The sequence below is a fragment of the Sceloporus occidentalis genome, unplaced genomic scaffold (genome assembly GCF_023333645.1).
Source record: "Sceloporus occidentalis isolate IW3139 unplaced genomic scaffold, rSceOcc1.0.p SCAF_22, whole genome shotgun sequence".
NCBI lineage: Eukaryota > Metazoa > Chordata > Lepidosauria > Squamata > Phrynosomatidae > Sceloporus > Sceloporus occidentalis.
The window spans coordinates 11,793,582-11,817,350 of NW_028317002.1; the positions used below are offsets into that span (position 1 = coordinate 11,793,582).

The 23,769-nt window shown below is 39.8% G+C and overlaps 1 protein-coding gene across 1 annotated transcript in view; it reads right to left on the reverse strand.

Annotated features, from left to right (window-relative positions):
• Positions 1 to 6,317: 6,317 nt before the first annotated feature.
• The window catches only part of LOC149301037 (protein 4.1-like), a 33,392-nt gene continuing 15,940 nt past the window's right edge, over positions 6,318 to 23,769 (reverse strand). The window contains exons 11-19 of the mRNA XM_089484590.1: positions 20,774 to 20,958; positions 19,645 to 19,704; positions 19,044 to 19,085; positions 16,668 to 16,730; positions 15,351 to 15,530; positions 8,103 to 8,231; positions 7,679 to 7,780; positions 6,495 to 6,575; positions 6,318 to 6,419 (exon numbers count right to left, since the gene is read on the reverse strand). Of these exons, the coding sequence (XP_089340716.1) occupies positions 6,318 to 6,419; positions 6,495 to 6,575; positions 7,679 to 7,780; positions 8,103 to 8,231; positions 15,351 to 15,530; positions 16,668 to 16,730; positions 19,044 to 19,085; positions 19,645 to 19,704; positions 20,774 to 20,958 (944 nt within the window). The remainder of the gene's footprint in view (positions 6,420 to 6,494; positions 6,576 to 7,678; positions 7,781 to 8,102; positions 8,232 to 15,350; positions 15,531 to 16,667; positions 16,731 to 19,043; positions 19,086 to 19,644; positions 19,705 to 20,773; positions 20,959 to 23,769) is intronic.

A 23,769-nucleotide genomic window follows, 5' to 3' on the forward strand; every position in this document is an offset into this window, starting at 1 on the left:
TATCTATTAAAAACAGTGATTGGTAAAAACTGAAACAGAGACAGCGTTTGAAGGAATGCGAGTTTGGTTACTGTACATTTGTAAAAAGTAAAACATAGTGCAACCTTGTGTATTCCACTGGCACATTTTTTACATGAGAAAGTTGCTGTAATTGGTAGCAGATGCCACAATCCCATGAGCCACCGGGGTAGCTGGTTGTAACGCATTTCTCCTTAGTTCACTATAGGACTGAAAAAAATCTTTGATCTTCCAGCTGAAATAAACCGTTGTTACAGAATGAAAGCTTCAGCAAATTAAAACACATGCCACATATCCCATGAGCCAGTGTGATCACCATTAACCCATTTGTCTGTCTATCTAAGCGTATAACAAATAAACTTTTGCTTTTCTAGCTGAAATATAGCACTGTAACAGGAGAATGAAAGGGGTTTCTTAAAGACCCAACAGATGTCCCCAAAGCTTTTTCACAGTTCACCTCGTTCTTACTACTAGTGTCAAGTTCAAGCTTGCGTTGAAATGTTTTGATTAATGTGCGCGCCTCCAGGAGAGATGATATAAGAACCTGTGCCATTTAAACAAGGATTATTTCACGATGCACCATTCCTAATGTGTTTAAATTAGGGAAACTAATTTCGTCTATGTTAAATAGCAGTGTCCCAATGGAGATCTTGTTATCTCATGAGAAACTAATGAAACCCTTAGGCTGCTTTTCAACTGTTATCTTTGTGTCTTCCACTATCTAACACTTTAAGGGGAATGGCAACCAATTTTACATTACTAGTATCAGTTTAGAAATGTATTTAAAACAGTTTTTAAAAATGTTGTTTTGTTTAACAGTTCTAGCTTTTGCATGAAATATTGTCAGACAGCTGCAATCACCCAGGAGGACACTGACCATTGAAATATTAACTATACAATGGTAAAAAATGAGGGATAAAGGATGAAATACTGTAAAGCGAGGGGAGGCTCGGATAATGATATAATTACCCTTTTTGCATATGCTACCATAACTGTCATCTTAAAAATCACGTCTTGCCACCAATCTGACAAACTACCACCCTACGTCTCTACTTGCTCTTGAACTACATGTATAAACCTAACTAACCCGGCTTCAAGACTTCAACTCTTTCCTCTTCAATCTGGATTCTGCTCAAAATTCAACTAAGGCCACTCTTTCTAATGTCACCAGTGATTCACTTCCAAACCCAAGGGCTCTTTGTTAATCATTCTGGACTTTTCTGTTCCTTTTGACACTGTGAACCATCATCTTTCTTCTTCAAAGCCTACACAAACTTATAGATGTGATACTGTTCTTTCCTACCTTTCCAATCACACCTCCAGCTTCTCCCTTTTCACTAACTCTTCTTCTCCTTTTCTCCTTTGTGGTGAACCCCAAGGCTCAATTCTATGACCCTTTCCTTTTCTCAATTCACACTACCTCCCTTGATCAACAGTTTCCCTCAATGCCAATGGCGCCATCATCACCCCTTCCCCAGTCACTCCCATGGAGTCACCTTTAACTCAAACCTCACAACCAGTGTGTTTAAAAAAACTGCCTCATGCATCTCAAAAATGTTGTACCGTATGTGCTAGATTATAAAACGACCCCCCACCAATTTGAATATTAATTTAGGAAAAAAAGAAAAAGCCAGAATATAAGACTACCTTATAAGAACAAATGTTTTATCAGTATTAATTCCCATGTAAGCTATTTTTATACTTAATAAAAACTAAGATTGATAAAAATGCATTTGTTGTTATTTCCTTTTATTTGCCAACCTGCCCCCCAGTTATGCACATCTGCCCCCAGATATGCCTTATACCCCCTATATGTCATTCTGCCTTCTCAGATATGCCATATACTCCGATATGCCACTCTGCCCCTGACATGCCTTATACACCCCTGATATGCCACTCTTTCTCCAAGATATGCCTTATACCCCCTATATGTCACTCTGCCCCTCCTGATATGCCTTATACCCCCTTATATGCCACTCTGCCGCCCGGTGGAGGACGTCCGCGTGATGCGCGTAGACAACCTCTGCTGCTACCCGATGCTTCTGCCGGGGCTTCTATGACCGAGCACAGGAAGGTCATGTGATGCCGGCGCTCCATCGTAGAAGCCCCCAGGGGAAGTGGAGGGCAGTAGCGGAGGATGTCTGCACGCATCACGCAGACAATCACCGGCTGCCAGAGAGGAGGATCCAGGTCCCCCGAAGCGTTGCAGGGGATCTTAATCTTAGTCTTATAGTCAGACATATATTTGAGGTGCAATTATAAGAGTACCTCAAATATAAGACGAGGGGTATTTTTCTCTGAAAAAAACCTTGTCTTATATTCAAGCAAATACGGTATTTACTCCATCCTAACACATATGCAACACAGGCTCCTCTTTATGTTCTTACTCACTTCTGCATTGACTATTGCAAATGTGTCTTAGCTGGTCTCCCTCTTATCCGTCTTGTCCACAAACAATCCATACTCCCCCCCTCTGTCAATCTCTTCACTGGTTGCCTGTATGCTTCAGGATTTAATTTAAAATCCTCTCATCTTTAAAAGTTCTTTATAACTGCTACTTGATCTCTTTACTCATCTGATGATCACCTGTCCTCGGCACTGATTTCTACTTCTCATGCACGCATATACAGGGCTTCACTAGGGCTGCCACCATCCTTCCTCAGGGACACTTGTAAATTGACTGGTCAACTCTTTGTCTCCCACCTAAATATCACCTTAGCTAGCTTCTCCCATGCTGTCAATCTGGATTTATGTCTCATAATATTAATTGATTAAGTTTTCTTTGAGCCCTACTTAATGTTTTTGTGCAAGTCCAAAATGCTGTGGAATATGACGGTATTATCAAAATCAATAAAAATAAAATAATAAACATATAAGGTTCAAACCGGGGAGCATGAAAGAGGATTGAAACTGGTTACCACATATGCGATCAATTAGTACACAAATTCAGGTGCATTACAAAGCAAAACATACGTTGCAAATACTGGAGACAAAAAACACCAGTAAGGCTAGGTTTCCACTTGGTTTTTTTATGCTAAAAACGCCCATAAAAACGCCAATAGCGCCACCTGGCGTTTTTTTTGTGGAAAAATGCAGCAGCCAGATGTTAGCTGTTTTTCAATAGGAAATCGCAAAATGCCATATCCACTTGGCGTTTTTCTGTCTGGCGTTTTTTCAGTCCTCTTTGGCGTTTTTTAAGCTTTTTTGGGCTCTGTGGCAGTTTTTCAAAATCGCAGCATGTTCACACTCTGGCGTTTTTTCAAGGAAATCTTGGCGTTTTTCTCCAATAGAAGTCTATGGGAGAGAAAAAACGCCATGAAAAAGCCATGTGGGTTTATTGCCTTGGCGTTTTTTATGGCGTTTTTTCCACAGTTACAATGCAGAGGATGGACCCAGTATCTGTGTGTCCTACGAGAAATAGGCGGGAAACAAACAGTTTCACACAAAACAAAGTCCTGGACTGGTTCATATTGAATTTTACACCATTTGGAACAAACATGCCATTACAAACAAACATACGCGACGCATCAACTGGATCCTGCGTGCCAAAAGCAACAGCAAACAATTTGCACCATCATTTGGGGCCAATCTTCCTCGAGGAGCAGACATTCGGAGTAAAGCATGCCTTACAAACCACATAAAAGAGACAAAGGGGTCTACCAAGTAAATGACATCGGGGGCAGATACTTGCCATTTATCCTAATCCCTTTTAGCTGGGTGAAACTGCTAACTTGTAAAGGCTGGAAAAACTGCCTAAGGTCAAAAAAAGCAATTTCCACAGAAAGGCTAAAACGCCAGAAAAAACTCCAGAAAAAAACGCCAAAACGCAGGAAAATGCAGTGGCAGTTTTCTTGGCGTTTTTCATCAAGAAAAAAAACGCAGGACAAAAACCCAAGTGGAAACCTAGCCTTACATGGTAAAAACTTGGCACGCCAAGTAATTATTAGCAGTAGGTGTCATTAACTGAATTGGCCTTAAACTTTCAATATTGGGCCTCTTGCAGACAGACCTGGGTTTTTTATACTTGCATACTTACTTACATCCTCCCTAATAACCAGTTACAGGAGGATGGCAGCTAAGTGGACCATCTGGAGAACTAAAGGTGTTCTTTTCTGGAATTTAGTGGAATTTGTGTTGCCTTGAGAGAAGTTAAATAGGAGTGTGCCTTGCAACTTGCCGAGTTGCCGCACTTAAAAGGTACAGTAATGTCCATTTTTAAGGCATCATGTAAATAGCACTGAGAGCACGAGAATACTTGCACAGCAGAGAGACATGCCTAGATTTCCAGAGCTTGTGACACACAAGCTTTCCGGAACCGATCGCCGAGTAAGAAACCAGGCCCACTAAATTGAACAGTTTGCGTTCACGATCCCAGCAACTGTGATCCCTCTATTGGTTTGAACCTACTCTCACTCAGAAGGACATTTATGCACATAACACACAGCCTCAAACACCAGACACAGCACATTCACAGCTAAAAGCATAAGTGTACAATTGTACTTTGCAGACTTGCAATAAGCTGCCTACTCTGGAAACATTTAAAGCACAAGGCAGAATGAAAAACACATTTAGCAAACAACATTTTAGAAGTACAGTGATATATAAAGACAAAACACTTTTTTTTTCCCAAAAATTGTATTTAAAAAGAAAAAACACATTCCAGATGCTACAAATATTTATCTTAATGTGTAATCCGGCAACAAATTGATGTCTAACTTTGAAAGCTGGTAAAATGTGCTAAAATACGACCTATCACAATTCATTTATATACCGTATATATATATAAAAATTGAATTAAACCACATTTACAAATATCCTTCATTATTTAAAAGTAGAAAATAATACATTGTGAGTTTTTGGATTTTGAGACTGACATCCAATAATTGTAAATATGTTCAAAAATATACTTAAAAAGAAAACGCAGTTCTCACACATTTTAGTTTTTTTTTGTTTTTTATGACCCTCACACCTGTATCAGGTTTCCTAAAGCAAGAGACACTATTTCTCCAATCTCAGGGTGACACAGTGACACACACGCAGGCAAAAGAATGATCTGTGTCCGACACGAACAAGCAGGTAGAAAGAGGCCAGTGCACATATCAAACTTATTGCAGGGTAACACACTAATTAAAGGCTAGATCATGGGTGGCAATTAAGCAACTCTCCAGGTGCTGTGAAACTCCTATGATGCTTAGTTAGTCAAAGAGTGGCTCTGGCTAAGCCTCGTGGGACTTGTAGCTCCACAACAGGTAGAGAACTACCTATTGGCTGCTGCTGATTTTGTCCAACTTTCTCTTTTAATCTCTGTAGTGTCGCGACAGAATAAAAGTGAGTTAATACGTTTATCACCAACACTATGTAAGAAGTTGGACTTTTGATCAAATCGTAGTTCATGAAAACATCAGAACTGATTCAAAGGAGAGGACAAGTCTTTTCTATTTCCACCGCCACCATTGTCTGCAACTTATCTAGTTTTCGTAGTTAAACTGTTTGGCATTTCTCATAGACAGAGGTCAATCCTACACATCCAGTTCTTGTAACACTTACAGTACCAGCGTCCCTCACAATAATCCAGTGTCATGGAAGCGAAAAAACACATTCATTACTCATAGAATACAAATGCAGCTTAAGAAGGAGGCTTGCGTTATGGGTATTGAATTGAACCCGTCGATAATGCACGTGGACCTGTTCTTTTTTTCACGAAAATTGCTGTTTTTATGGAAATGCAGTGTTCGAACACATGTTCTTCCATGCCTGAGTGAACTGAGGAGTTAAAATTAGGGTGGAATCAACAATGTAGAATCATCAGGGCCATGTGCCAAGGGTGGGCAGCTTCTTTAGGAAACTTGCTGGTTTTCAGTGAAATTCACATTATTCATTGGTCCCAATAGAGGATTCAGCTGGACCTAAAATGCAGCAAATAGGGACATAATTAGAAACTGGTCAGAGGTCTGCAGGTACATTATAGTGACATAATTCATATTCCACATTTTCCATTCTGAGAATCAATTAAACTATGTTACTATTATTAAAACGTGCATTTTATTTTTAAAACCTATATACTTCAAAGGATTTTTAGGACAATTGCTGTCCTAAAATATACTAAAATGTGAGGGTTTTTTTAGACTAAATTTGCTCTTTGCTTTTAATACAGAAAAACACTAATAATCCATTCCAGAGCAAACTAATACCATTATTGAGTAGAATCAAGTGCAGCTACATTCTCATGTGCATAACACTATATTGCAATGTTATTAATATACAGCATAATGACATCACAGTGATACATTACCTCTTGCTTATTGATCATCGGCTATCTCTGTCTCTTGATGAACCACCACCTTGGTGACTGACATGTCTGGATGTTGTTCCTTTGCTTCCTTGATTGCCTGAACCAGAACCTGTACAGAAAAGTTGCTAAGTATTCTTTCTCCTGTATATAAAATTGTCACATTATAATAAAACATGTCCCCTACCTGGTCGTGGTCAAGGTCACCATCACCCGTGATAACTATCCTCTTTTCAATCCGGGTTTCGGAGATTCCACCTTTTACAGTCTAAATTGAGTAAGAAAAGCTTGCTTAGGAAATCCCCAAATTCTATAATAGAAATGTCACACTCATCTCTGAGTTGTCCTCTTGTTACATTACCTTGCGGATCATTAACATCTAAATTACTATACTGCCTGGATGAATTCTCCACTACATGAAGAAACGTGTAATTCAGCTAAAATATATGTCTACAATTTATCAGCATCAGAGATACATTTTGCTACAGTATAAAAGCACGCAAAGGAGGTGGCGAGCTTCGGGTAAAAGAGGAGTTCAAGCTCCATGAGACATTACAGTACATATGCTTTTTTTCATACAGCAGTGTCATTTAAACATGAATTAAGTCCACAGCCATCATTATATGTTAAAGTCTCCATTAAAGGTCCCGCTTGTAAATACATGGAGAGGATTCTGCATTCCCTATCCCCTTCTCCTAGGTTGGCAGGCGATGTGCTTGGCTAAACACATCTCCAGCTGCCTGTCCCCACATGGCGTACCTACTGCCGGTCAGCTCTGGAGCTGCAGCTTTTCTTAAAGGTAAAAGATTTTTTTTAACAGGTTGAAGAAAGCACACTAAAGTACTTGCAAAGTATTTTAATATGCATATGTTCTGGCTAGGCTGCATCTTCTATGTCAAAACACCTACAAAGTAATGTCTCTTTAATAAGGACAATGGGCGGTCCCTAAACCCATTGAAAACAATGCATGTCATTAAGGGGTTAAAAATAAAAAGTCATTAAATTTGTACTAGCCCAGTAAATGAAACCAACTCAAACATTTTAATTCTGCAGACTGGAGTTTGAGAAAGTAACCTACCGGAACCACTATATATATCTCTTTGCTTACTTTCTCCATAAAAGAGAAAGAAAGCAAAACATTGTCTCAAAATTAGAAATAAGGTATGGGGTGTCTCAACCAGTCCAGTCTCACAGACACGCGCTTGTATTAAGAAAGTATACTAGAATTGAATTACGAAGTTCATTTAACAGGGTCTGATTACCAGCCTAGGTTTGTGAATAATCTTCACAATTCAACGTTAAGAAGTCAGAAGACACTTTGGGGGGGGGCACACATTCTTTACTCTTGTGGACAGCATCTGTGTGCCTTACCTTGGTGATCTGTGTGGTAGTGGTGCTACTGGTGGTCTCTGAGGTGATTGTATGAGCAGTAAGCAAAACTCCAGGTTCCTGGTCGTTGGCAATGTCATCAGTCTAGGGACAGAGAAGGAAGGGTTCAGGGGTACGAAGCTCCCATACAAAAAAAAGTTAAACACAGATTCAGTTTAGTGATGCTACTACACACTTACAACAAGATTTACCGAGTAGTAGCATTTGGAAAACATTGGTGAAAGTTCCCAAGAAAATTAGGACCACCGAGAATAGCCAATCTCTGGGGGGGAAAAATTGGATGAATCAAGCTACATTGTGTTAGAGATATGCTAGGCTGGGAGTAGGTCGGGGGATACATGAGTCAGTGCAAACTGAAATAGTTAACACCCATTATAAATTGGAAACATCAGTATCTGTGTCTTACCCTAGCTGCCTCGTAAGTTATAGTTTTGGTCTCTGTGTGCACCAAAGGTACTTCCTTTGTGGGGATCTGGCCCTTCTCACCGGCTGTCGCATTGGAGATGGTCACAGTCTGGGTCTTTACCAACGGAGGCTGCAAGGAGATATGGAAACTTAAGATAACCTCATTTCTTAAGGGTCTGTTATTTCAGGCAAAGTTCTCAATGCAGCAATGAACAGTGGACATATTTAGCATCACAGACCTAAAACTAAAGAGGTTATATACTGAGCCCTCCATGACGAACGGCAAAAGTGTACATTCCTTATCAGCTTACATTATGGGGAAGATGGAGATTCATTTATAATTATAGTCATAGGAAGAATACCTTCAATCTAAGCTACTGAGTACCGGCCTAAAGGGCTCTGGGACAGGCCAACATGTTTCTGGTCTCCTAGCTTGAGCACAGGTAACTCAGTCAGAAATGTTTCACCTAATTAAATCACTTGTGTAAAAGTAAAAATATATAAAGAAAATGCTCAATATGGTCTCAATATTTGAAATGAAACATTTGATAGCCTGTGTGCAAAACAATAAACATTCAATGCCTGGGGTGTTTCAGGTCAACAAGTTTAATGGAGTAAAAAGCAAATGGCAAGTTTCTGTAATAGCACATACAATAGTGTATACCTACCCCAAAACAACTTCCTTTCTTCAAGAAGCCATAAAACCAAATATATACATATACATACAAATCGTTTGCACCTGTTGCAAAATAAAAACGTTTTCCCTAAACAGACGAGGTTCTATATATGAAAACATAGCTCTTCAGATGTTATTAAACTACAACTTCCATTATTCTAAGCCATTGGCACACTTGTGTCTCCCGCATTTATTTAAGAGCAGAACTGTAATAAACATTTTGGGACCCCCAACCACTTTGTCGATGTGCCATTGGCCCAGTGCACTGCAGAGACATTAACGAAGGTATGGTGCGGATGTTTTATTGGTTTAAAATGTAACTTTAAATGTATTTCACAGCAACACAAGCAAAGCCATCTATTGGCTAAAAATATATAATATAGAAAGAACTTAAGCCGAAGAGTTGATGTAAGACAATGATGATAGTACATAGGAGTATGATTTCACATACATGGTGGTGAAAGGAGATGCATTTAACCATTGCAGAAAAACACAAAAATACACAGGAAAATAGAATGTAGGATTGCCGCGCTTTACCAAGCCTTTCAGTTTTCCAGTTTTATTGCCGACAGCAAGCAGAGGTAATTTTTCTAATACTTTAATACATTTTGGAGTAGGTGTCACAGCATGATTATATGGTTTTCCTCTATGCTGAGTTTGCCAAAGCCAGTACCAACATTCAAACCTGCCTTATGCCTGACATATAAGTAGTACAAAAATGGCATATTCTTGGAACTGGAAGTAAATCGTGTAATGCCTATATAAAGTTATTTCATGATATTTGCACTGTTAAATTAGGAAGTGTAGTAGGTTTTTGAGATCAGGTATACTTACTGGGCTCTCAAGAAAGACTGATACCATGTAAAAAGCTCTGCCTTGATACAGAAATAGCTTCCAAGCACCTACATTACGTTATGCACTAACCAGGATGAATAGACATGCACAAGTCACACAATTCAATTCATAATATGCACTATTACAGATCTGTGATTCATTCAGAGGAATAGCTCTGTTATATGGTACAGGTCACACGCAAAGGAGCAAATTGGGTTAATTCCATCAGTCATTAGACTTAAGTTTTGAAGGCCACTATGGAACCGGGAAATAGGTTCAGAGATTCTGTAGGTTATAAGAAGAGTCCAGAGTCCACCATAGAACACACAGTATTATTTGGAACAATTCCTTTGGTTAGTATATTCAAGAAAACGTTGGAAGGCAGTACAACCCAATTAATGCACATAAAAAAACATCACAAAACAAAGACACTGACATACATATGGGTGTATATATGTTATTTTGCACCCATATTCATCAACTTGTCCTGTACTTCCGGTGGAATATCATTAAAAAAATGGGCAGAAGTGAATGCAATTTACACATACTACAAAAATCCATGGGTTTCATAATAAACAATAATATGAATAATGAACAAGGGAAAAACTGAAAAAAATGTGCCCAATGTGGGAGGTCAAAAGAAAAATGAATCCATCTTCCCCACCTTGATCAACAGTCACATGTCAATATTATTATAAAGAACGCTCCTTCAGATCAGAGTTCATAAAAACACTAGCCACCAAAGCGTCACGGCCAGAAATATAATAAAGGACATAAGGAAAGGAATGCGGGGGTTTGGGAGGAGAAGGGGGTGTAGACGACATTTCTCGACAGACTTTTCCTCTGGCATTGGTATGGAGACTTTCTGGAGGAGGCCCCATTGATCAGTCCCTGCTCGCTTTGCAAGGTCTTCACCCTGCGTCGGAGGCTCCTCCTGAGTCTGCCCACACAGGGCGACGGAAGAGAAAGAGATATGTGAAACCAAAACAAAAAAGGAAAAGGGAAAAAAAATCACAGATGGAGAATGGGGGTAAAGGAAACATGGGGTTTGCCTGACAGGTATGTGCAAAGTGCTTAAAGGGTAAAGAATTTCCCATAAAAGGGTTATTTTCAAGGGCCCGGGTCCAGTCTGATTGAATTGGGATGCATAAATGGCAGTGAAATTGCGTAGGGTCAGTTCTTTCAAGACCAAAGTGTACAACATTCTATCAGAGGTCAGAGTACTAATGCTAGGGACATGTCCATTCACAAATGGATAGTTGTCTAGTGGCAGTTATCAGATAAATAGAACATTTTAGGCAGGAGGTATATTAATAGCAGTGAATGTTGATATCAATGAACCCTGACAAGACACTTTGCTTGAGAAGCTTTAGGGAATACAATTTCTTCAGGGACGGACATTAAACCATCAAAAGCCAAAATGAAGCCGTATTGTAAACATCATGCTTCATCCTAAGACAAGAAGAACTGAGCTCTTAGCTCCCGAAGAGGGACCGCTCTGGGGCTTTCAGGTGTATCTTTGCACATCCCTACGTCACAGATCTTGGGAACAAAATGGGAAGGTGTCTGACCAGCACCAAGAAACAAGAATGTTTAATGAAAAGAAAAGATATATATAACCGTGGAAAAGTTATGAAAAAAGAAAAAAAAAAAATAGAAAAAGAAAAAAAGAAGAACAGGGTAAAGTTAAAGTCAGCGTCGCAAGCAGAGGAACCATAGTTGATTCCACAAGAGCAGCAGAAGATGGATTACCTCCAGCCTTATTTGTGAAGATAACCTATCTACTGCCAAGCGCAACTAGGAAAAAGATGTGTGGTCTGTGTTTTTTGTTTTATTTTTTTAAAGTCTGTCTAAGTCATCTATCCTTCAAATGGTGAAAGAGCCCACAGCATCTGTTAATGTGGCAGATAACGTAAAGGCTGATAGACTGGTTTTCGATGGCGCTCTGCACACTGTACAATGAACCCCACAGAACACTTCACTGAATTGGCTTTTGCGTTAAGAGAACTTCAACTAGAGCTGTCGTCTAAATCCAACTGTAACCAAAAAAATGTATGCCAATGGTGAACATGTATTACTATCAAAGATTTTTGGAAGGTTTGCACCCCCCAATACTTACTGACCTTCCAAAAAAATTACTTACCGTTTAAGTATTTAAACCCATATTAACAAGAGAGACATTTTATTAAAAAGACCGATAAATGCTGCACTTAATTTCGTCTTTTAATATACCGTATTTGCTCGATTATAAGACGACCCCCCATATCTGAATATTAATTTAGGAAAAAAAGAAAAAGCCTGAATATAAACAATTTTTTTTTTTTTTTTTTTAAACTATAAACTATTTTTTTTTAAAAAAGCTATGATTGAGAAAAATATTTTGGTTTTATTGCCTTCTATTTTCTAACCTGCCCCCCAGTTATGCACATCTGCCCCAGAAGTGCCTTATACCCCCTATATGCCACTGTGCCCCATGATATGCCTTTTAACCCTCTAAATGCCACTGTGCCCCATGATATGCCTTTTTAACCCTATATGCCACTGTGCCCCATGATATGCCTTTTGACCCCCTATGTGCCACTCTGCCTCCAGAAATGCCTTATACCCCATATGCCACTCCGGCATTTAGAGGGTTAAAAGGCACATTATGGGGAAGAGTGGCATATAGGGAGGTTTAAGGCATTCAGGAGGCAGAGTGTCATATAGAGGGTTAAAAAGGCATTTCTGGAGGCAGAGTGGCATTAAGGGGGTTAAAAGGCATTTCACAGAGAACTCTGCCTCCAGAAATGCCTTATGCCACCCATTTAACACTCCCCCCCCCCCCAACTTACCGGTGCTTCTGACTTCCCTGTCATGTAGCCGGGGCAGCGTGTAGATCCCACGCACTTACGCTGCAGCCGGAAGGAGGCGTGGCTAGAAGCGGGGGTTGTCTGCGTCCATCGCGCAGACCTTCCCCGTCTGTCAGAGATCAGAGTTCCCCGCACCGGTGCGACATCTACACGCAGCCCCAGCTACACACCGGGGACTCAGAAGTACTGGTAAGTGGGACGAGGGGGGGGGGGGGGGGGGACAGGAGGATCCAGGTCCGCTGCAGCTGCGGGGGATCTGGATCTTAGTCGTCTCACAGTCAGACCTATTTGAGGTCTGAAAAAAAACCTCGTCTTATAATCGAGCAAATACGGTACTTGGCCCGTGCAACGCAGTGCAATTTAATATCATTCTGCACTTCTACGTGGCCAACAACTATTCAGCATGTAGTTCCGTTATCAAACAAAAAGCACATCTTTCACTCGGCTTTTACAGCTACTAGTGCTAGTTGTAAACATTTGCATAAATTATAACTACCTATAACCATTATATAACGGATGTTCTCTTACAGCAAAATACAAAAATAAGCAGGGTTTTCTTGTATTGTGTGCAACATATTCCAAAATAATTTATTTATTTTTATTTAAAATCACTATATGCAGTGGTATCAGCCCATTTATCAGCTCACACAGTAAGGCACTTCATACGCACCCAGTTCTTAAACTGCACGTGGCACACTGGAGAGCAACAAGCTGCTCATCAGTTTGGGATGCTCCATTGGCCAAAGATCTATCGGGAACGAAGAGGACTTGCAGTTTAACTAACTGGAGATCAGCCTTGGTGCGGGGCCATCCAGCACTTTGAAGCTTCATAAACTAAATAAGCATGCAATTCCTAAAAGGTTATAAGGAGGACAGGCGCTGGATGCAAGACAACTAACCATGCTGCAGCCCAACTAAACCCTGAGCGCACTCTAGTTCTGTTGCCTCATGCGTGATTTCTGTTTATTAGGACTCGGCAGGTGAAATGAGAATTTGCAGGCCATAAGGAGAAGCGTCAGTGCAGCGGGTGTCATTTTTTATTTTGGGTGGGGTAAAAGGGAAGGGTTTGGCATTGATGGGGTGGTACAGCGCCGGGTAAACGCACGGCCAGAGCATGAAATCACGGTTGGTTTTACCTCTGACCCGTGCGCTTTCCTCTCAGTTGGCAACACCAGAGCACGTTTTACCTGGGCACACATAAAACATGGCATTCAACTGACATTTTCTAATGTACTGTAAATGAAAGTTAACTTCATCAAAGTAGTATTAGATCATCTCTGAAATAGGAAAAATAGATCTTATGTATGTTTCTTAAGTGCCACGCATTGGTCTGCCAAGTATATACTAGCTAGGAATACAATTACATAAAAACTCTATACGGTCCTCCTTATAAGTGATGATGTTTATTGATGAGGAATGTTAGCCTCACTGTCCACAATTAGGTGAATGAATCACACACGGGGGTAGGCCATACATTTGTTTTTATTATTTATTTGCAGCGGATTACATATGCATGGATCTAAATCTCTGCTCAGAGAGACATTTCATATAAAATCTATTTAAAAATGTTGTATTTTCCAATTCCAAGTTGTGGTGTTACTGTCTCCTACAAATATCTCGCAAATAATATATTATTATTTAACAAATAGATTGTAAGCTTCAAGGACAGGGCCCCCTTTTCTTTCTGTACCAGTATGTTTTACCATGTGTTAACATTTTTAGTTGCCTTTGTCAAATGTTTTCATTGTTCCCAATCGTGACAGGGCTAGGAATCTGCTGGCACTATATAAAAATGGAATGTAATACATACTGTACCTTCTATATCATAATGAAGTCAAGCTTGCATTATTCTCAAACACCAACAATTTAGCACAGGTATTCTATGACATTACTCCTTTCCAGCAGAATGTTGTGAGTACTCACATTTTAGACACGTCAATATGCAATTGGGAATCAAACTGCACAGAACATAAAATATTATATGTATACCGGCCACAAAAGAAGGCCAATTTGTGAATTAATAAAAAGACTTCCAAGTGTTCCACTGGCATGCACATAGTTCATCTTTTCTTGCTATTTATGTCACTTTTTTTTCTACATTGTATACACACACAAAAAATAGCACTGTAATTGTCAGGCTCATATGTATTGTAGAGGCTTCCCAACTGGTAACCATCCTTACAAGTGTTTTGAAAGCGTTCTTGAAGCCCTTCATTTTGGGCACAGGTGTTTCTCACATTTGGTATACTGTAGGCAAATATTAGAAAGCATAATGGGGTTTTGAGCATGTACATCACTGGTATCAGATTGAAGACTGTGTGGCTATCATGCGCTACTTAGTTACCCAGGCTTCCAAGATGGTCATGTTTTAACTTAAAGGTACAATGCACCGGGAAGTTGCAAAATGTCATACTACCCATAAGTGCATTCAAAACGTGAGCAAGCATTATATGCACATCAAAACTGTGCTTTAGACAAATGAGAAGACCATAGAACCAGAATAACTACAGGAAAGCAATAAACCCCCCTTTAAGACCTAACCACATTATTATTCATTCGGATATATATGGAAGATGGAAAGTGGTGGTGCAAAGGAGAGCTAAACCTTCCCCAGAAGAATAACAGTAGAAATATTTTAAACACAAGTGCAAATATCGCTGCAAACTTTCACCAAAAGGTGGATTGCTGTGCAAGCAATTTTAAAAAATTCTGATAATTTGACATAGGCCCACATACGTATTTTAATATACAAAAAAATATATTTATATATATTAATTTATATGACAAATATTATAATATGATTCAAATTAAGCAAGTTTTGGCAACTATATGACATGTATTTTATGCTTATAAAGAGTTATGCAGATTGTTGAACTGGCTGTAGCCTTACCCCATCTGTGCCTGTCTGGACCTGTCCATTGAAGCTGAGGGTACGGAAAGGAGAGTGGGTAGATAGCCGCTTGTCCCACTCGCTTGGTCTGGGAGCTGGCCCAGACTCCATAAAGCTCTTCTTCAGCTCACGGATACTGGCATGATGTCGGATGATTTCTTCATTTTCGTTCTCAAGGTCCTGACAGCACAAGTAAGAGAGGTAGACGTGGGGGGGGAGGAAAAGGTTTGGTGGGGAAAGAAGAGAGAGAGAGAGAGAAAAAATGTTTGGTTAAGAAAAGACAAACTAAAAGTAAGAAAACAGATAGAAGAGGGGCTAAAAGTTAAAGGAATGCGAATAGACGGAGCACATGGAGCACAAAACAGAACACGGCAGTAGCAAAGTAAAAGCATTTAGCCTTACGATAGTATTGCAACAGATCGAAGCAATAAAAAACGGTATCAAACAGCAGTATCAACGGTTTCAAATGCCGTATACAGTATGGCTGCAACCAACACCAAATACACTGTATCGATATAAAAGCCACAGAGTGGACTTTCAAGCTATGATGAACGGTCAATTCTTAAAATAATGAACAGTGCATTGCATTCTGGCACATGGAGGGTAAAAAAAACCCTATTAATTGCTGTAATCGCGACATTCAAGAAGTTTTGGTAGTGTGATGTCCATGTTAAATATGAACTTTGACGTTTTTCTTATGGGTTGAGACCATATAGCACATAGAGTCATTCTGTGTTGCTACAACATAGCAAAAAAATCTATATCACAGTTCTAACCAAAACCCCCAGAACCTACTGTTATAAAATTCACTACACTCTACTGAATTTTCTGCAAATGAAGAAATCTTTTGTGGAGGAAAATAACACCTACAGTTTGGAAATGTGCTGCACCCTACGTACTGAAAAAAATAATTAGTAAAGTGGAACGTTCAACAAATTCTAAAACATTTTTTATGTAATAATTTCACTTACAATTGGGCAGCCGGAAACCGTTTGCCTCCCATTTAACACTCCGATGAGATACAATGAAATGAATAATACAAACCCAAGCTTTTGAATGAGTAAAATGCACAAATGCCATGTACACAGCGGTGTGAGCAGAAAGTAACCAGAGCAGAGGTGTGGACGAGACGTTCTGCATCCATCGGAGGACATGCAAAAGCCACAATGGATAAAAGAAACTGCAGGGCATGCACACAAACAAACGCAGACAGAAAGACCGGAGGTGATTCTGCAAATGGAAATCCAAAAATATGGACAGACAGATACAAGAATCCAGACAAAAAATAGCGGGGGGATCTCATGGATTTATACCAACCTCCAACATTAAATTGCTATGCCTGATATAAATGTTTTCCCCCTCTAGTTTCTTTGCTCTTTTCTGTGAAAGTGAACAAAATAAACAGGACAGAGATAAAGTGGCAGAAATGTAGTAATAAAAAGGTCTTTTCGTACAGGGCTGCGTGTTGGCAGATGATAAAAAAAAAAAAAAAAAAAAAAAAAAAAGACAGAAGCAAAATTTTGCTTAAAAAGGGGACATTCCTTACATACACAATAAAGTAAGGCTTTTATAATCTTAGATTAACAGCACACCATCAGCCCATGAAAGCAGGCTGTGTACTCGCTATATGCAAATTGTGCTCAATAATAAAAATTAGATGAACAGTGGAGCAGGAAGGACCATATTTTTAAGGGTAATTAAGGCCACTTGTACACCTAACAGAAAAAAAGGGGAGTTCCACACAAGCCCTTATATAAAATATATTATTTTATTATACAAATATTCAGTTCATAAAAAACAGAGCGACCCCTTCAAAAAAGGAGAACCGAAACGGCATTGGGGAAGTGGATGACAATATGGGTAAGGAGCACATTGCTCTTAGTTATTATTCTGATTTATTGGAATTGCTCAAATATTTATTATAAATGTCAACAAGTGCTTTATATATTTATTAACTCCATAGTGAGGATTTTGAACCATGAAAAAAAAATAAAAAAATTTATGATTATAGAATGGATAGGTGCACTCTATATAGAGTAAGATACAGTTGTACTTGAATGATTCAGCACTTTATAATTCTTATGATGGTTTACATGCACTCAAGACACTTTATATATATATAGCCATATTGCCTCCATATGCTCTTATTACTTTCCTATTATAACCTCTGTTGTCTATATAATGAAATGTTTTTTATGAACTGAATATTTGTATAATAAAATAATATATTTGATATAAGGGCTTGTGTGGAACTCCCCTTTTTTTGCTAGGTGTATAAGTTTACAGGAGTTCCCCTGTTTTGAGGATGAGATCCTTTATACATGCCACAATATCTATAACATTGTTATTTGTGAAAAGTGTGGTTGGATTCTTTTGTGTTATAATTAAGGCCACTTGTAGAATTTTCCTCCCAGTTAGGAGCCCAATTACTTTTAAACCGCGCAAAACTTCACTCCTTGGCTATATGAGAAGTACCATCCAATCTTTACTTTGGCCAGAAATAAGAACAGAGGTTTTTTTTTTGCCTGCGCTATCGGGTATAGCTCCCTGAACGTTTAACTTACAATATATTCCTTGCAATACAAGGGATTCTGTACGTAGAGCCGGGACAGCCAATTGACAGATCCTATTGTGGAACTTCAACTCCCATTACACAAAACACGACGGCCCACTAGCCAAACATTTGCAAAGAATCAAGTTTGATAACTTAATTAGCCGGGGGACTGCCTGCTGTGGGCCATAAAAACTACTCCCACCGTTTAGCCACGCTCACACATACTGACTTTATGCCAGCAAATAAAATGGCTGCAGAATGCATATTCACGGATGCCCATGCAACGGTATACTAGAACACAGCAGGAACACTCTGTTCACGCTACTTATTAGACATCATCACTTTTTTTATAACGAAGTGAACGGCCTAGAACTTGCTGTTAGAGGTGCAGACGCAGCATGCACGGCTCCGGCTTGGTGTGACGTGGCTTGTAGATGAGTAATATGTGTAATACATTATTAAGAGGACAGGACCTCCCCAGCCTGTTTGTGTTGCATTCACTATCTGGCATGCTAGAAGGTAATCGGTGAAGCAGGATAACCTGTCCTTCCATTCTATGAATAGCCCTAACTTAACACGTGCAGGGAGAAACCACAAACCACACAGAAACATGAGTTTTCCGGAAAAAGAAATAGCCTCCACCATAAAAAAGGTAAAGAGGGTATTAATGCATGTATGTATGTATGTGTATACATACATGGGATTCAGAAACATTTACAAGTTGCAGGCAGTAGAATTGTGCATATTTACAACCAAAAGTTTACAAAATTGAGTTATCTGGGAAAACACGTTTTAGCGAGAAACTATTGAAACTTCGATTCTATTTTTTGATAACCCAAAAGGTATTTTTGAAAAAAAAAAGTACTTTATTTACCCCTAAAAAAACCTTTATACTTTACTTTTTGAACAATGGACTACAAAACGCTGCACATGTATATTAAAAATATTTTTTTTTAGTAATAATTTTTAGTATATTTTCAGTTATCAATTTTGTGGCGTATTTATGAAATAATTATTTTCTCTAGACACACGACACACAAATATGTTTGCATGTAGTCCGTGTGCCACTTTTGTTATTTAATAATATGCACAACTCCATATCCTGTGTGGATGACTGGCTGAGATGATACTGTGCTAACCTTCCTCATGCGAATAATCTCATCCTCCTTTTCAGGCGGCTGCTGCATAAGGCACGGGAGGGAAATAGAAAGATTAATTAATGCTCGGAAAATGTTATCAAGTATATTTACAAGCATACAAATTAAACCATAAATAACAAAGGCAAACATCAGTACTAATAAATCCTACGGTTGTCCTCAAGTATCCGCATGTTCCGATGTATACTGAACACAGGCAGGCGCCGTAAGGTCAGGGCGCCCATAACTATCTTGGCTTGGCGTGTGTAGCAGAGCACCCACATCCAGGTTAAGATTGTAAGCTCATAAGGCAAGGCCCTCTGCTCCTTCTGTACCAGTACATTAACAATGTAACAATGCTAAAGCATCTGCTGGTGCTCTATAAATAAATGTAATGTTACATAAGGTGCTTAGCAAACATTTAACCTTAAATGCCAGAGATATATGCTTCTCTGCCACTCAAAAAAAGGGTATTTACCGTCAGCAAACTATCGTGCTGAGAATATATGACCTCGCACGCTATCTGGTACTCAACTAGCCAAATAGTTCACTCTTTAGTAAGCACGACATAAGCACAGTCCGGTAAAGCAAGTGACAAACTAACCTGTGCTTGGCCTCCATTGACGTTTGGGGAATGAGAGTCTTGAGGCGTTGACGCAGACTCCTGAATGAATTACATAAACAAGCATTATATCAGTAACATATGATCGCTGTGTACTGACCTGTGTACATGCAGTAACGGTTCAATTTCTTTGCGGTTCTACTTCAGATCAGACTTCAGATCTTTATCTACTGCTACAAAAGTGTAGGTGCCTAGTTCCAATCAAGTATGAGCCACAACTAGCAATGGAGAAAAGCTAATTATCTCATGGAGACAACTAAACCTGTACATTTCCCGACACCACAGCCTGCATGTTAACTCATTTAGTTTTGATTTAAGCAGGACAACACTACTTTCTGTATATTTTTGTTGTTGTGCTTATTTGCAGGTTCTCACCAAACATTAGGGTTGAGCCCCCCACCTGCCACACGGGTCTTTCATTAATGGTGTCCAGAGAGGGCTTTAAATTGCTTGAGAGTCTCATTTGGGTTAAAATGCAGCGCAGTCCCACTGATGCAGCTCCTTGGTAAGCAATATAGCCATGAAAAATTAGGCAAGACTCACCAAAGCTGGGGTACCTTGATGTAGTGGCGGGATAACCAATACATGGCCATATAATGTGATGGAATCCCCAATAGTTATCCCTTAGGTGTTGTCTGAATGGTATGTGCTGTCTTGCTCTGTTTTGTGTGCATTTTGGTCATTATTATTTGAGAAGGAGCCCAGAAATCCGAACGGGTATACCTTTTATGCGTTTTAGGCTGTGCCTCCCTTTCTGTATATTTTTTTGTGTGCCTTAACGACTACTTACTCTTCTGGACCTTTAAGGAATTTGAAACCATGATTTGTTAGTTAAGGAACTGCAACAACTGACATTTCCGTAATTTTAAAAGGCTTAGACCATGGATAGTAAAATATGGGTCTTTGTCAGAGCTGCCATAGAGGTTTGCTGGGTTTCCGTAGGGCTTCTTTTAAATACACCTTATTTTCTTAAACGTCTAATATGTCAACGTTATTTAAAAAGGTTAGCGGCTCTTTACGTGCTATGAAGCTGTAGGAAAGTTTATAGACAAAAGCAAAGCATGTACTGATTTACATGCAGTAGAAGAAGAAGAAGCAGCTGGTAAATCACCTCAGGTGCGTCCCGTGTCTTTGGCACCCTCTCTTGGGGCTTCTCTTTCTCCTCGGCCTTAGCGGAAGCCTCCTCCGTTCTCTTGGCAGCAGTCTCTTTGGACGTTGTAGGCTGTGTAACTACTTGACTCTGAGCGATGACTGGAGCGGATACAGGACGGGGGCTTTGCTCTGGGGTCATAGCAGCTGCAAGGAAAAGTTATAATGCCAAAAAGTGAACAAATGTATGCACAAAGAATCAACCTATGTCTCAAGAAAGGTAGATTTTTAGTAGAAGGTGATACCTTTTATTGAGTCAACACACACTAAAAGATGTAACGTTACACATGATGTTTAGCATTCAGGATCACAGATGTCCCTTCTTGAGTTGGAATAAAGGTAGGCAGATTGGATCATAAATTCAAAGTCTGCAGAGAGGTTCTTATGTTCTCTGTACAAATCTTATCTGCCCTCCCACAGACATTAAGAAGAGATAGGATGCCCTTCAGCGGGATTCCAATCATACCACCATACAAACAAAAGATCTACCTAAATAATATGGGAGCAGAGCAGTTAGCATCCCACATGCAAAATATCATTTAACTGAGAATCCCTACGCGGCCACGTCTCTTATCTCATCGGCATTCTTGCAATAACACGACAGTAAATTCATTGCTCTGGCCTGCAGGAAGTATGTTATTTCAGGCAGCAAAGAATCCAGTCGAGGAACGATGATAAGCAGCAAAATTAAACATGACCTAGAAGTTGTGCTTCAACAGAAATCCCCACGCTGTAGCATTTGAAACCACTTGGGAAAACGATTCATTCATAGCAGCAGATTTGCAAGCCGCCATATGTGTGCACTTCTCTAAAAACAGCACTACAGAATATGACGGCGCTATATAAATCAATAAAAAAACACATATTTCAACTATCATTTAATATTTAGAGGAAATAAAACACTTCCTGTCAAATACGATTAATAGGGTTACAAAATATTTGCTTAAAGTCTCCAACACCACCGAACGGCGATGTACACAGTTGATTAGTAATTATGGAGACACTATCGGGAATAACCCATAACAAATCCATGCCAAGGCAAAAACCCAAAAGAAATAATTAGAAATGTCAGCTGTGGCTTAGTTATACAAGGCAAACGCTGCCATTTGTAAATGTTTCCTTCAAGATGACATGGCAGGGGTTAATTTCTTTTAATTTGTGAGACTGACCTATTACACATGAAGCGGTCTGGCACAGCGGGGTTAATGTCAGGGCAGGCGGCAATATTAGCATATTACCCAATCTATACCGCATGGGTACCTGGCTGCTCAGTCTCCACACACGTGTGGATCTGTCCACCTCCAGTTCTCTCTCTCTCCATCTCGAGATGAGCCTGGTCAGTTTTTTCGAAAACAGCATCTGCTGAAAGCAGGTTTGTAATATGCACCTGAAGATACCGCCATTATTTTGAATCATAGCACTCCAACGGCTTAACAATGAACACTCCCTTTCTTTAAACACTTTAGCGAATAAAGCCCTAAAATCAGTCTATTAAAAGTCATGTTTTCCAAACTCCGAAAAATAACATGACATATATATGGGGATGGAGGTTTAGAACTATTGCATTCCAGATCATCTAAAATCCTAATTCTTACATGTGTACCTCATACATTCCTTTTCACTTATATACTGTAATAACATAAGAAATTATCAGTTATTGTCAGCCAGATTGTATGTGAAAGCTGCAATTTTGCTGCTGCAAACTATATCTTAATTTGCGGTCTGACCCCAAGATATTTATGATTATAGAAAAACTGCATATTTTTAAACCATCTTTAGCATCATTAAAAATGATACAGCAAGTATAATTACACTTCTTCCTCCATGAGATGTTATTGAGGAACTTTTTATGAAATATACTGGGAACTCTGTGGGTTACAGAAGTGGCGTTTAAGATCTTTAGTGCTAGTTCCACTTTTATACATAAGCCACACCCATATACGTTATGAGCCACACCCACATACACTGAGCCACACCCACGTAAGCCACTAGCCCCCAAGGAGGGAGGGCTCTGGATAGCCTGAGCTGAGAAGTTCTCAGGAATGCTGAAGAAACAATGCTTTAGAGCAGGGGCGGGCTGGGCCGGGGGGCAGGGGGGCATTTGCCCCCCAGGCCGCCCGAAATCTAATCTAAACGGCCGCTGGGTGCTGATGCCGCCGGCCGGCGCTACTTTAATACTTTTTTTTTTAAATTTAGTATGGCAAGCCGGATCGGCTATTAAATGCAAAAAAAAATAGTATTAAAGCAGCGCCGGCCGGCGGCATCAGCACCCAGCGGCCATATGCGATGGCCGCCAAGTGATGGGAGCAGCGTGAGGGGTGAAAGCTCCGCCCCCTCGCACTCACCTTTCACCCCTCACGCTGCTCCCATCACTTGGCGGCCAGCAGATTGTTGGAAATCGAATCTAAACGGCCGCTGGATGCTGATGCTGCCGGCCGGCGCTACTTTAATACTTTATTTATTTTTAATATGGCAAGCAGATCCGGCATATTAAATAAATAAAAAAAAGGATTAAAGTAGCTCCGGCCGGTGGCATCAGCACCCAGGGGCCGTTTAGATCAGTTTTCCAGCAGTCTGACGGCCGCATAGTGATGGGAGCAGCGTGAGGGGTGAAAGGTGAGTGCGAGGGGGCGGAGCCACTTCACTTGACTTGCCCCCCAGGCCTTAGGCTGCCAGCCCTCCCCTGCTTTAGAGGTTATGCTATTTATAGACAGAGCCAAATAAAATAAAAAATCTAAATACTTCACAAAATAATGAGATTTCAGCAGTAAAAAAAGGAGATGGTCCAGAAAAGCAAGAATTTTAATAATCATTTAGTGGTTATTAAATATACTTTCTTTTGCAAAGCCATTAAAATGCAGATGCACCAAGCAAGGTGGAACTCCCAGTATCCAGGACCAGGCATAGAAAACGCATACACGAGATGCCTGCTTAAACCCTGGATATGGCAAGCGGTAA